General features: G+C 41.1%; 1 protein-coding gene across 6 annotated transcripts in view; it reads right to left on the bottom strand.

The window, feature by feature from the left end:
- The window catches only part of LOC136435189 (dynein axonemal heavy chain 3-like), a 64,859-nt gene that overhangs the window by 1,582 nt on the left and 48,695 nt on the right, over positions 1-14,582 (bottom strand). For 3 of the 6 annotated variants that reach the window (XM_066428448.1, XM_066428449.1, XM_066428451.1), the window contains 33 exons: positions 14,214-14,433; positions 13,746-14,009; positions 12,823-12,996; positions 12,527-12,665; positions 12,150-12,340; positions 11,882-11,977; positions 11,617-11,661; positions 11,041-11,232; positions 10,576-10,709; positions 9,884-10,046; positions 9,273-9,455; positions 8,844-9,002; positions 8,564-8,635; positions 8,098-8,298; positions 7,680-7,835; positions 7,303-7,503; positions 6,880-7,013; positions 6,460-6,631; positions 6,065-6,202; positions 5,715-5,780; positions 5,276-5,462; positions 4,885-5,021; positions 4,302-4,406; positions 4,090-4,163; positions 3,786-3,875; positions 3,394-3,565; positions 3,147-3,272; positions 2,706-2,883; positions 2,354-2,517; positions 1,936-2,142; positions 1,130-1,720; positions 746-928; positions 219-485 (listed from right to left, as the gene is read on the bottom strand). In XM_066428448.1, the coding sequence (XP_066284545.1) occupies positions 219-485; positions 746-928; positions 1,130-1,720; positions 1,936-2,142; positions 2,354-2,517; positions 2,706-2,883; positions 3,147-3,272; positions 3,394-3,565; positions 3,786-3,875; positions 4,090-4,163; positions 4,302-4,406; positions 4,885-5,021; positions 5,276-5,462; positions 5,715-5,780; positions 6,065-6,202; positions 6,460-6,631; positions 6,880-7,013; positions 7,303-7,503; positions 7,680-7,835; positions 8,098-8,298; positions 8,564-8,635; positions 8,844-9,002; positions 9,273-9,455; positions 9,884-10,046; positions 10,576-10,709; positions 11,041-11,232; positions 11,617-11,661; positions 11,882-11,977; positions 12,150-12,340; positions 12,527-12,665; positions 12,823-12,996; positions 13,746-14,009; positions 14,214-14,433 (5,581 nt within the window). The remainder of the gene's footprint in view (positions 1-218; positions 486-745; positions 929-1,129; positions 1,721-1,935; positions 2,143-2,353; positions 2,518-2,705; positions 2,884-3,146; positions 3,273-3,393; positions 3,566-3,785; positions 3,876-4,089; positions 4,164-4,301; positions 4,407-4,884; positions 5,022-5,275; positions 5,463-5,714; positions 5,781-6,064; positions 6,203-6,459; positions 6,632-6,879; positions 7,014-7,302; positions 7,504-7,679; positions 7,836-8,097; positions 8,299-8,563; positions 8,636-8,843; positions 9,003-9,272; positions 9,456-9,883; positions 10,047-10,575; positions 10,710-11,040; positions 11,233-11,616; positions 11,662-11,881; positions 11,978-12,149; positions 12,341-12,526; positions 12,666-12,822; positions 12,997-13,745; positions 14,010-14,213; positions 14,434-14,582) is intronic. The other 3 variants (XM_066428450.1, XM_066428452.1, XM_066428453.1) reach the window with 1 other exon arrangement.

Raw genomic sequence — 14,582 nt, 5'->3', positions numbered from 1 at the left:
GTAGACTATAACATTCTACACTAGTTTACACTTTGATAACTGCATTCAACTCAATTCAAACTGGTTACTGGGGTCTTAGATTGAAATTCTACTTTCAAATTGTACTTTTGACCGTTAAGAATATTTTCAAAGATGATATTGTTATTGAGTAAGGAATTGGAGACAGCAAGGTGAAACAGTTTGATATTGTTTCATGAGTTCAGTATTCAAGATCTTACTGGTTTGCCTGGCATCTTCTTCTCCTCCTTCTGCACAAAGAACTCGAAGGCCAGGTGGTCGATGGGGATCTTGTACTTCCTGGCATAGTTCTGTATGGCACCAGTCATGAAGGAGTGGGTGAAGTAGAACCCTGATAACCAGAACACATGGGGAGGACCGCCATCTATCCACACCTGGAAGAACTGCAGTCTGGCTATCAGGTCAGCAATGTAGCTGCCCAGGGGTTTGAGAGATGGGTAAGACTTGGCAGCCCACATGGCAGGGATCTGAAATAAAGAGAGGAGAAACATGAGAAATACTAAGGGAATCACCAATGTCTTTTAGTGACATCTTTGGGAATCTCTTCTGTCTCTTGAAATACTTGATGTTCTGAATGGCAACTTTTCTCTTTGAATGTTGAAGGGAGGGATAGCAACAACCTTCATCAGATCATCTTTCCTAAAACACTGGTAAAAATCTTTGGAATGTCCATACTCTTAAGGTTGTATCAAATGATGATGTTTCATCAATGAAAAGTGTATCTTACCTTTCCAACCATCATGCTGTCGAACACATCCTCCAGTTCTGATGACATGACCACCAGCCCGTTGGTGGCCTTGCGGATGTCCTGCAGACTGGTGCGGATGACCGTGATGAGGCGGTTGAACCGGATCAGCTCCTGAACCAGCACTGTGTTCATGGACTCCTCATAACGGACTGGATACTTGGTCTGAAATGAAGATAAGAAGGAGGATAAATTGAGTAATGAAAGGAATATAAGGATACATGTTCTAACAGTAAGTTAGAATTTGAGTGATTCAAGACCATCAATTTTTGATTAGTAAACCTATTTCAGTTCAATTTGCAATTATAACAGTTTGGAACCATGGATTGTCTGCTGCTACTGTGTTTGCAAGTTATCTCAAATTACCTGCACTTGTTCCAAGTTGAAGTTAGGAGGGATCTTGGAGAGGATGTCTGAGGCCAGTTCCAGGATGAGGTCCTCTGCAGACTTGCCTCCCCCTGCCGCCTGGCGAGGCTGGGTCAGCAGGATCCCATCCAGCAGCTGCTGCGTCTCCTGCTGCTCCTTGGAGATGTCTGCGTTCTCGTGGAGACCAAACACCTCAGGGTGTGGTGTCCATGGCAACGCTCGCACATACTCGACAAAGGAGTCGTAGCTACCTTGCTGAGGTGCGTAGTACAAACCACTGGGGGATAGCTTGTACTTATCGTCCTGGGTGATCTGTGGGCAGTAGAAGATTGCCAATATGCTGGTGAGGAGACGACGGTCACGCTCGTCAGTCACTCTCCCTCCGTAGTTACACTCCCCGGTTAGATACGTCAGGGCGTCGAGTGGGACCTTGTCGTAGTCGTTGAGGAACATCTGCAGCTGCTTGACGCTGATCCTGAGGTCGGACTCATTGAACTCATATGGAATGTTCCACCCCAGGGGACCAAAGTTGCGCCGCTCCTGCACCAGTGCGTGGAAGAAGCACAGACCAAACAGCAGCTTCTGCCAATGCTGCAATAGATAATTGTCATTGAGTATTTAATGCAAGTCAGCTAGATAAGTATGCATCAAAATACTAACTCTAAATTACCATTTTTTACCTTGCTGTTGAGTGCCAGATTTTGTATTGAAAACATTTCTAAAGGAATGCTGCAAAACTTTAAATCATTGAATGCCCTTGCATTTGGAATGTCCTATTGCAATAACATAACACCACAAAAATGTACCTTAGGTTTGTTGCATCCATTAAAAAAGTCTGGGTCACTGATAGGATCATTCAGGTAGGACCTGAGCAGGTTGGCCTTCAGACCCTTGGGTGGCTCGTTGGTCATCTTCACACCATTCTGCAGAGCTGAGACAGGGAAGGCTGGGGAGGGGTAGGACGTCAGCCAGAGCCGGAACTCTGGCTTCGTCTTCTCAGGATCTGTGATCACCTATCAGAAAGGAGAAAAAAATGAAATTCATATATCTTACAATGTCATAAATATAGAGCCTTTCATTGAACTTACATGATGGTGCATTATCTGTTATAAATGCAAAGCTAAGTCAATAGCATTTGACTGTAGCTTTGATAATTTTTTTTATCAACTCAGTTGCCATGAATGGCAATTGCAATGTTTTCAATCCAAGCAAGGTCACACTTACTTCCTCACAAATTCTCTCCAGCTCTGGCAGCCAGCTTATTGCTAGGTGACAGTTCTGAAGGATGACCCAGGTTCCCTCGGCAACCGCCTTCTCGATCATCTTCTCTGCGATTGGTCCTTGCCCTTGGCCAAGGGAGATGGTCTGCAGCCTGGAACCTCCCATTCCTGGTGTAGGGAGGATTCATGATTTAGTGAAAACATCCACAATCACAAAGTTTACTAATATACAATAGCAGGCCATTAATATTATGGTCTATGATTAAGCTTATACCATAGAATAATGTATGAAAAGTTTCTAACAGTCAAAGATGCAAGTTGTTTTCTTCATCTACCATATTGTGAAAATTCTGTACCTTTCTCCTCTGCAAATTTGACGAGCCCTGCCATTGGGTCAGCACCAGGTGACAGCACAAATATCAGGGGAGAAAAGTGGCTGGAGTCCGCGTAGCTCAGGGACAGGTCAAAGGTCGGTGGCTCAACGTAGGCCTGGCCCATCCTGGTGACTATGAACTTCTGTACAACAGGGACAACCTGGAAGGATAGAAAGGGGAAAGAACGATTTGTGATACCGGTATGTTTCCTATAATGAACATATCATTTGGAATGGTGATTAAAAAAATCTTTGAATATGAAACCCGACATCTAACAATTGCACACTATTGCATGATTCTGAACTTTTGTATAAGTATGGTTGTTGGAATAAAAAAAGGAAGCCTGGGCCCTATTGCATGTTATATAGTTGAACAATTGTCCTTCAGACATATGGACAATCATAAAGAGAAAGAGAGCTTTACCTTGTCTGGCCGGATGCACCGTAACACAATAGCCTTCTCCAGAAAGCTGAGTTGACTGTTCCATGGTGCTGGTAGCTCTTCTTCATGGGGGCAGTTGGAGTCATAGATGCTCTTCCAGGATCCCAACTAGAGCAGAAAATTAGTTTGTCAGACATGTTGACTCAGGGGTGGAAAATCACAGAAGAGACTCCTAGTCATTACAAACTTTCTACTCAACAAATACATTTGGATGTTTTAAAAGACTTACATTGGATTTGAAATGCAGCATGAAACCTTGGAATGCTGTCAGATCTGAACACCTCACGATCTCATTCCACGACTTGTCTTTCAACCAATCAGGAGCAGGGTTAGGATAAGGGTTGTCAAGGGCCACACCTCCAGTCAGGAGGAACCTCCACTCATCATCATCAACTGCACCCCTGCAAGAAATACAGTTGGTTTAGCTAAACACAAGGAGATGGCAACAAACTTACATAGTACTGTGAAAGGTCTGACTGTGACAGATATTTCATTGGCAAGAATGTGTGCCACATCATATTTTTCTGCAGAAAGAGTTAACTAACTGAACATATCTGAACACATTTGAAGCTCAGTTAACCGTTTTGTTTCAAAGTGATTCCAGGCAAAAAGAAAACTCACTCCACCATCCTGGCCAGCCCAATGGACAGTAGGAAGGAGAACAGGAGCTTGTCCTTCTCAAACAGGGACCTGCACACGTTCTGGTAGATGCTGTGATTTACAAAAATGAAAAAAATTAAGTGAATACAGATAATTCGATTCAATTCATGTCACCTTAGTAAAAAAGCAACTATGTAAGGCTGGGCAATTCTGCTACATGTATAGACAGCAAATTAAAGTTAATGACCATAGTGCCCCAACCAAATTCAACAACCAAGTATATAAAGCCATGTACCAAACATGCATGCAGAATATGAGCTCTAACCTGTATGTGAAGTGGTTGTTGAGGTTGGTGATTCTCTCCTCCAGTACAGGAGATGGGTCACTGTTTGAGATGGACTGTGGGAGAGGAAAATGACAATTTAGCATTGTGTCAGAATTTCAAATACCTTAAAATGTTCATATAAATACAATGTACTGGAAATTTATTTCTCTAATCCTTGTTTTTACCAGAGATATGATAAGTATGATTTTTACCTGCAGATACAGGTTGATAAACCAGGTGAGGCTGTACTGGTACATGGGCTCAATGTTGGCCAAGTCCGAGATGGCAAAAAACAGGACAGAGGAGTGCTTGGCAACCTGAAAGAAGAAATAAATCACATTCTGTCATCATCTTGAAGTATTTTGATCCAAAATTCCAATTGCTAGGAAGTAAATTAGACATTATCTTTTGTTAAATTACTTTGAAATACATATTTCATACAATACAGATTTTGTCTACAGCCTCTTGAGATCTTTTCAAAGTCTCTTGAGATCTTAAGAAATCTTCTTTAGATCATACATTATGAATCAAAACAATCATTTTTATTAATTTATTCATTAATCTTTAGGGTGGTCCCTTCAGTTAACATTGTAACTGATTTCCAAGGGAGCCCTTACATTACAGACATGATCAATCTACTTTACCTTAAATTTGAATAATCTGTGTAAGTCGTTACATACTTGATTAATGATTTCCCTGAAAAGAGATTTGATGAGCCTATTCACAAAGGAAAATAGATAGATTTAAACTATTTTATGGAAGCTGATACTACAGCCTATCTAAGTTGGTACTCACAGGTTTGTATCCATTCCTGGTGTCGTCGATCTCCCGTTCTGTTCGTGAAGCCACCTCCTGTTTCTCACTTATTTCCTGACTCAGAGCCTTGCTGGAGGACAGGATCTCTATGGCAGTCTCATCCTCCAGGATATTACCTGAACATGAGATGGTGCCAAGATAGATAGTTGGTGGTAAGAATACTAGCTTGTGTTTGGATCACATCAGAATCAGATATATGTGAAAAATGAACAATACAAAGAATGAGATAGTAAAGTGAACCAAAATGGTCACTTGTTTGTTTGTGCTACCTGTTGTTCACTCACTGACCAACTGTAGATGAATTACTCCTTCATTCAAAAAAGGAAAACAAAGTACTAAATAGCATTCCAAAGCAAGAGTAATTCCTCACCTTGAGATGTTGCTAGGACTTCTAGAATCTTGTCCTCTATCTCCTTGAGGAGTTTCTTGTTGCGAGCCCCTTCCAGGATGAGCTCACTCTTCTCCTCCTCCAGTTTAGGTTTCTCCTTGGCAGCCACGATGCCCAGCAACTGGTCCTCCAGCCCAGGAGGGGTGATCATGAAGTTCAGCAACGTCACCTGAAATCATTGATGAATTTCAGCAAAAACATAGCAATGATGCTACTTGTTGCAATTATACAAAGAGATTACTCATGTTGAAAATAGAAACTGCCAGAATGCATGTGCAGCCAGGACAATACAGTCATTGTGTTTCTTGTACAAGACATAATGTGACATTGTGATGCATGTACTCATAATATGTGATTAAAGCTACAACAATGTTCACACAGTCACAGAGATAATACATTAAGTACAATCTATGTAACTGACCTTGACAGATGTCTCAGGCAGGTAGTGTGGATTCCTCATCCTAGTCGTGATGTAGAACTTGAAGTCCTTTTAGAAAGATAGTAAGTCATATTTTCAATAAATTGGATTGGCAGCAAAGCTAATAGATAAACTTGTTAATGTTAGTGCAAATTCTCTAGTATTTTAGCAATGTTAACTTTTACAGTCAGCTGTTCTTTCCAAGGAAATGTTTCTTTTCAGAATAATTTGACTCCTCATTTACTAAACTGTATAAATCTGTACTTTTAAAAGTCACAGCCATGACCCACATTACATGTAACCAATTGTTCTATAGATAGCTACTATTTACCCATGAACAACATCTAACTTACCCTGCTGTACTCTATGACATTTTCCCCCAGCCTGATGTAGTCCATCCCACTCTGTTTAAAGGTCTGTCTGAGCAGCAAAGGTTCCAGGACTGGGTCCAACTCCTCTCCAACATTCTCTAACAGGACAGGGTTCCCAAACTGTGATTGGGAAGGCAAATAAGGGAATCATGAATACATGTAAGTTATAGGTTTCATCAAGATATAGATACTGCTATATGTTTCCATGAGTCCTATGATAATTTTTTGATGTTGGACATGTAAGAATAAGCAAACTATAAACTGTGTCAAGTTTTATCATGGAAATTGCACAAAAGTAGTTGTAGCATTTATACATGGCAGACAAACAAAATAAGACTTAATAAGACCCTTGAGGTACTTGAGTACGTATGTCTGACCTGTATACAGTTCTCCAGTGTGCGTGTGTACATGGCATCGCTGAGTTTGATGATGTGTAGCTTGTTGGGTTTCTCCAGGTTTTTCACCCACTTGTTGGCCTGGCCCTGGGGGTCGATCATCAGTGGCCATCTCTTTGCATTGGTTACAATTATGGCATTGTCTACTGAGAATCTGAAATGCATGGAAACAATGGACAAGCTACAATGTATCATAATAATTACATATGAGCTGCTTGAATGTTTGAACATTTTGTTAAAGAACACAATTTATTCATATTTCTATTCCTTCACATGATGTTAATGTCATGAAAAGCTCAATTTGCTCTATCAATTCAAAGCTTAGATGTTTGATCACAAAACTACAGTAAATTATACCTGGTGTTAACACATTTCAAAATTATCACACAATATCATACTTACGAGTCATTGGGTAGGCCTGCCAGCTGCCAGTCCCGGACCTTGACAGGATCTCCCAGGGTCTGTGAGAGGGAGAACTTGTCTGACACAGGGATGCCCTTCTCATGACACATGCTGTACCATTCCTCAAGGATATCCTGCAGAAACAGCGATGCTTGGTTTTGGTAAATGATAAACAAAAATGTGACTGACCAGTATGCATCTCCCCTCAAAAAACAGTATGGACATATTTTGTGATCAAACATGGACATGTCATGCAGCTTCATATCAATACAATCATCTGTAACATTGATTTTCCAATTCTATGCATTGCAGCTGGATGTAACAATGTAACACTATCTAATACTTTGAATTCTGCATCCTACATGTAGTACATCAGCTTCCATAAGTTCGGTTGCCATTATCAGCTATTGACAACCAACATACCTGTCTGAAGGAGAGTGTGAATGGCCCCAGATAGGCGACCACCCCTGCTGACAGCAGCACGTCCCCCACGATGTTCTGGTAGGTGTCTGTCAGCTCATGTACCAGCTGGGTCCAGCGTTCCTTCTCCCCACCCAGACCGGAGATCAGTTTCTCCGCACGGATCAGTTTCACCTTGGTCAACTCAATGTTGTCTTCCAGTTGCTAATAATAGGTAAACAACACTTGATCTTAGAATCTATACATTTCCAATACAACAAATCTCCCTATCAAAGTTTGCAATCAAAACGGTAAAACTTGGACACAACATTTAATACCTTGCATTGATGTATCAAAACAACATATTAATTTCCTAGCAGTGACCAATACAAAAATGGTACCTGTTTGTCATTCATCTTCTGTCTGAGATGTTCGTTCAGCAGGTCCAGCTTGTCCGTCACCTGTTTCAGCTCCGCCCTCTTCTCCTTTAGCTTCTCCATCTGAACTCCCAGAATGCCCTCTGCCTGTTTCAGACTCGCCCGCTTTGGTGCTACAACCTGAAACAAAACAAATACAGTCAAATTTTAGACCACCCCATGTTCTTATGGCACCATCACTGTCTGGGCAAATCCCGGAGAAGTTTATATATAGTTTGAGACTGTCCCTTCGTGAACATGTCTATAATCTTACCTTACATCCAACTCTTTCATATTCAACAAGCAAAGATCTACAGGTGGTTAAAATCTTATATTCCGAATACCGCTAGACATTCTGTAAAACCCAAAGTTTTAGTTGAGACTTGATGTGGTATCAACGAACCTTTGCCACCCTACTGTAGACTTCAATAGCCCGAACCCAGCTGCACAGACCCTGGCAAGCTGACGACACATTTTTGATGATGGCGGGGTCAAAGTCAGGGTTGCTGATGTAATTTTCTCGGATCTTCTTCATGACTGGGTCAGCAATGTGGTCCTTGTCGTACTGTTTGAGGGAGTCCAGGAACTTCAAGTCACCCAGCATCTGCAAAAATGAGAGTAGCAATGCAGGTTGTCAATAATGACATGAAGTTCAATGGACATGTGACATATCTGTAAACCAAATCCCAACAGACTTTTCACTAATGATGATAGCTAATATAAAGTGGACATTCACTGAATCAGATGTACAATTTTCTTTCAAATGAAGTTGATAAAATGATAAACAGATAACCACATAGCACATAAATCATGCCTTTTAAAGTATGTTTAAAGTCGGGATATAAGCCAGTGCATGTATAATAACCTACCCTTTTAGCAGCAGGCCAGTAGTCTTCATAAGGCTTGCCATTGGAGTCTGTCTTCTTCTCAGGTTTAACACCCTAGGACATAGAATGATGGTAATTTTGAATAAGTAATAATGCATTCATTTGAACTATTTATATCAACAAAATAAACCACAATAAGTCCTTTGCTTTCTTTTTCATATGAAGAAAGGAAAAGTTACCAAACTTTCTCTAAAATGTCCAGAGGTGCTCAAAGACAATGGAACAAAAATAGATGAAGATGTTTTATTGCCAGACAAAGTACCTTGAGGATACAGATGGACTCCATGACTAGTTTGACCCCTGGAGGGGGGTTCTGCATGTGCTTGACCAGGGTGATGTCCTGCTGCTTCAGGGTGTTCAGGGCAGCAATGGCAGCATTCATGGCAGGCATGGCGATGGCCAACTTGTCTTCACACTCATCCTGTAAGAATCCAAGGGAAGTCCACATGATTAAACAGTCACATCTTTGGTGTCAATAACACATACAAAAACACCTTTTACAAAGTCCTTGATATATGTAAGTTGATTTAGAAATCTCACAAATGCACCGTTTTCTTTAATATAATGAGAATCTTTCAGCTGGGTTAGAGTAGCAGTTAATGGATATTTGAATATATTAACAATAGAACATGTAAAAACAAAAGTTTCCATTCAGTCCTAAGAGCTAATTACTACAGCATACAGTACCCACCCTGATGGCTTGTGCCTCACTGGCAGCCTTGTTAGATTCTGCCTCGTCAGCCTCCACCACTCTCTTGACATCCTCCACCTCCACAGACTCCTGAGCAATGATCTCCAGCAGCTCTTCTGTCTCATGCTTACTGTCCTCCAGCTTTGGCTGCAGGTCAATCAGCTCCTGCTGCATCACACTCACCTGTGGAGGACATGGACATCATTGGATACTTGTGTAAAACAGATGATATAGATAATCTCATATACATAAACCTTCATTGGTTTGAACCATACTTTTCCAACTTTGCTTACATAGTGTTGCTTGCTGCCTGATGTTACCCTAGGCATGGGAGGACCTAAGACTATCTAAGTAGATTATATAGTATTGCAATCAATCGTATTTCTATGATGTTGCATTAGATTTGAGCAAAACCTAATGCAAAAGCAAAGCCAAATATAACATATTAGGCAATGTCACCATGCAATATTTAAAACGCAGTCCTATGCTAAGCCCCTCCTGCTTACATACATGCAGTAATGTTATGTCCATTTTTCACTTTCACTTTCTTTCACTTTTCATTTTTCCATTCTAGATGTTCCTTATGAAGCTTTATATATAACATGGCTTACCTGGGATGAGGCAAAGTCCAGTTTCTCCAGCCCTACAGTGTACCTGTTCTTCAGAGTCAGGATCTCCAGTCGTTTGGTCTCCAGGAGGGACTTGAAGGTCTTAATCAGCTCCAGGTAAGAGGTTGGAGTCACATAATTCCTCCTTCTCAAACTTGCAAAGAACCTGAAATAGCAGAATAGCAAGACAAGGTTAAAGTAACACAGAATTTCTGAGGACAGTACTGTCTCTGTCGGAGATGGACTACTACATGATTCTTACTGCAGCTATGTTTGCATGTAAGGAAATGACACTTCTGAATGATCATAGTTTATTTGCTGTTTGATTATTTAACTCTTAGTTTCAAGAATTCAAGACAATTATCATAATTCTGACACTGCATACCTACTGCATGTAGTATGTGATAGCTACTGAGAAAGCAATAACAGTTTCAGTACCACGGATGGGTCCAACAAAAACCAATGTTCAATATGGATTTTTGGTTCCACTTTTTTGTAGATTCTTTTGTGATTCTTAGCAAAGCAGTTGGTAATGCAGAAATGTCAACAAAGAAACAAGATGATGAATTATTCTGTACGATAGTCTAGGGTAAAATTCAAATAAACGTTAAAGTAGAAACAAGAAATGTCTGGAAAAAACAACTTGTTCCCCCTATTCCAAGACCTATAACAGTTATCATGGCCCCTCCCCTTACCTGTCAGAGAGTGCCCTGACACTCTGGTGGAAGTGTTTACACATCACCACAGCTTCATCCCGCACCTCCTGGGACATCTCCACTTCATCTAGGAACTTGTTAGCCACCAGTTCTAGCGCATCCTCTGGCCAAGCCTAAATAACAATACAGGCACATAAAGGCATTAAACAAAACTCTGCATATGCTTGAAAACATAATTAGTGAAACTCTAAAGCTCTCCACTGGCAGTAGTAGTGGGCAACCTCAAACCAACCGGCTACAGCCTCTTTTCTGAAGATGTGGTGTGAGTGTGTACGGTTGGTTTGAGGTTGCCCACTACTACTGCCTCTAAAGCTCTCCACTGATTATATTGCAATCAAGAGAAATGAAGAATTGGAAATAGACAATCTACACCACATTTTTAAACATCCTTAATGTCTTGTTTCTTTTTCAACAAGAAGTAGATGATTCTAGTAGTCTACTGACCTTAAACCAGTCAATAGTGCAGCAGTTGATGAGGGAGGGGAACATCCGCAGACGGTTTCTGAAGGCGTCTCCAATGGGGCTGAAGGCCAGCACCACATGGAGGTGGCGCCGCACACGTTCAATGAACTTGTTGTACATGTTGAGTGGGGTGGTCTCAATCTGCTGCTGCTCTGTCTGGACTAACTGCTGCATCTGGATATCAGCAAGGAAAAAATTAGTATTGAATTGTAAGAACAGGACAGGTACAAAATCAATGTCTTAGTCTTCTGTTGTTGAGAATCTTTTTCAAAACAAGGGAAGACCGCCTTTATTTGGGTATCTTTACAAAGGTTCATGGCTTATTTAACACCAACAATTTACCAGTGTCCTTTAGGATAGACCACAGAGAGGGCCTTAGTGTCATTAAATGGTAGTATATGTAATAAGATACCAACTGTAAGAAGAATGTTAAGATTAGCCTTGAAGCATAACCTGCACAACACAGCAAATACCCACACACCAGCCCATTTAAGAGCCCACTGAAGCGTCCTTTCAAATCATGCAACATTAACACGACCACGTCTCATAATATTGTACCATATTGGTAAATGGGACTTTTTCCTGCTTCTCTTCTTCTCTGAGCTGTGAGAAAGGAATGGGTTTGTAAATTTGTGGATTTGATAGCATGTGCTGGAGAAAATACCACAAAAAGGTTAAGGACACAAAGTACAAGTATTGATTTAGGATATCTATTGTATTTGCACTTTAAACTTTAACAATATGGAAGAAGAAATGCATGCATTACATCTTGTCAGTACATGTATTACATTGATAGAATAGATGACACTTTGGAAAACTTTACCTTCTCTATGATTTCCAATCTCTCTTCATTCTCATACAGGTTGGGAATGTCTGCAGTGTTCAGGATCATGTTCACATCTTCCAGGAAAGACTCATCCTTTTTAGTATGAAATATAACATTCAAAATGTCAATGTTGTCATATGGCGCTAAAACATCTCAGGGACTAAACAAGGAAAAAAACAGAAGTACAAAAGTCACATTATCCTTTTCTGACAATAATTTGACAATTAACTGCTAATTTGTAGACAGAAGGCAGTTGAGAATGTACCTTGATTTGATGGTCAGCAAACAGGAAGACAGAGTGGACGCCCTCCTCTCCTGCTCTCCGCATCATCTTCTTCAGGTCCTCCTTCCAGTCATGGGCCGTGTAGGTCTTACTGACGTTCACCTGGTACAGCTCATAGTCTGCCATGAAGGCAGCCAGGCGGGTCAGACTCTGACGACCACTGCCTCCGATTCCTGACAGATCAGATGGTACACATTTCAGATGAGGACCTCCAGTGCCAAAACCTGTTTAAGCCTACTTTGTTACAAGTGGTCCAACTTAATCTTAATGGGATGGTAGTATATGCATTGAAACACTTATGTCTTTTCAGAGAAATCATCCATTTCCTATCTTTTACCCACCAGTCCCCCTGGACTTACCCACAAGTAGTGCATGGCCATTGGGTTGCTTCAGGACCCTGCTGATCCGTGAGATGTGCTCAATGGCAAACTTGAACATGACCAGGTCCATGGGGGCCTTACTCATGGTGTTGTAGTCTTCCAGGAACTTCTCCATAGTCTGGGTAACAATGCAGCAAAATCAAACTAGTTAGAACGTATATAAAATTGACATTATGAATGTTTAATGATTGATTCAAATGTTGCTGACTGGGAAACATAACGTGCACTCTTAAATGGGCTTGTTTGTCAACAATTTCTGATCTTTATTTCCTCACCATTCTCAGTTCCTCCATGTTCATGATCTCATCATATCTCTTCCCCTCATCTCTCGGCGTCATGAAGTCCCCAAAGAACAGACTCCTGATGTCATCATCCTGCACTTCCTTAGACGTAGACAGGTGGCCAAACACCTGGTTCACCTTCTCCTTGAACTGGGTCTGCACCACGTTCTGACAAAGGAAAAACAGATTTTAATTTCACTGTCCTATAAGAAATATCTTAGTGAAGTTTTCTAGACTGATCATGCACACACTTGCAATGGCACAATAAAATGTATCTTTTTATGCACTCTTATGTTGATATGTTGAAACAAATGTAGATTAAGTAGCGTGTTTGTTGTGATTCTTGACCAGTGTTGTGTTCTCTTCCATTGTAAACAGTGTGTCTTGCTACGATAATGCTCATATCAAGTTGGTATATGGTGGACTGTGTGGTGCATTATATTGATCTGTGTCATGCTGGAACACAATCACATTCAGATGTGCAAAGTGTGAGGAAGAATATCATAGTTTCTGCCTTTCCCACTTGAGTAAGTTTTGTCTTCATGATATGGCTGAAGACCGTTTCCAGTTTGGTCCAAAAGCATTTCTGTACAGTTGACTGGAATAGAAAGTTTCAAATACTGGGAAAGAGAACAGCAATCCTCACATCGTTTAAAACTTTATCATACTGACTTTATCATACTGACTTTACAGCACTGACTTTATTTTTGGTTATCCATTTAATAGTACTAGATGAGGTTGAAATAAATCCCATTCAATGTCTGAAATGTTAGAAATGTCGCATCAGTAACAAAAGGTGTCAATAGCATACTAAGTTTCAAAGTACAAGTCCAGTTTAGTAATACAATCAGTTTTCCAAGCTGCAAGCTCCAACCTGAGAAATGTTCAAATAAAAGCACATATATGAGATGAGCCACCTTAACGATGCTGAAGAAAGTTTTCCGATCCTCGTCATCCACCAGTCGGTCGTAGAACACCCTGTACACCTCATGGACCCAGAGCCTGATCAGCTTGTACTCCGCCTCCTTCCCTCCGCACATGGACTCAGCGCTGAGCAGCAGCACACCCTGCACCACTCGGGAGAAGTCCCGCAGGTTGAACAGGTAGTGGGACTTGGAGGGGGTGGGCAGGAAGTTGGTCACTGCTTGGGAGAACACCTCGGTGGTGGCCCATGTCATGATCTGGAGGAGAAAATAAGTTGTTTTCAGCTATTCCTAGTTGGTCAGAGTTTGACCTTTCCCTCCCTTCCTAATGACTAAGATTGAATAGAAGGGTTTGGGGCTGATTTTCCAGGGCCAAATATCAAATAGTTAGGACTGTTTGCTAATATTGAATAAGATAAAGTTGTTAATGTCTAATGAACTTGGCTATGGACATACACTCACCCGAGAAAACCTCTTCAGACCCGTTTCAAAGCCCCTGTTGAAGTGCCAGTCCAGGAGAGGAGCGAAGATGTTCTTCATGGTCTCCTGGTCAAAAGAGTCGATGGAGATGATGTTGAAGTGCCGTAGGTAACGTGAGGTGACCGTGTTGCGCCCCCCGCCTGGAGGACCCATGGCTGACAGCATGATCAGGTCCTTCAGCTGGACCTTACTCGTGTCTTTCCTATGGTGTGAAAGACGTTACAATATAAATGGATATGTAATTCCTAAATGAAATGATGCAGATGCAGCTGTCTTCATGGCCAAGATTATGTTCACAACTTGCTAACAGTAATCAAATTATTTGACATTGTGTGAAAAGAGGCATCAGAG

This window comes from Branchiostoma lanceolatum, chromosome 5, assembly GCF_035083965.1.
Source record: "Branchiostoma lanceolatum isolate klBraLanc5 chromosome 5, klBraLanc5.hap2, whole genome shotgun sequence".
Taxonomy (NCBI): Eukaryota; Metazoa; Chordata; class Leptocardii; order Amphioxiformes; family Branchiostomatidae; genus Branchiostoma; species Branchiostoma lanceolatum.
Note: the sequence above shows the minus strand (reverse complement) of the source record. Positions and strands in the feature narration are given on the sequence as shown.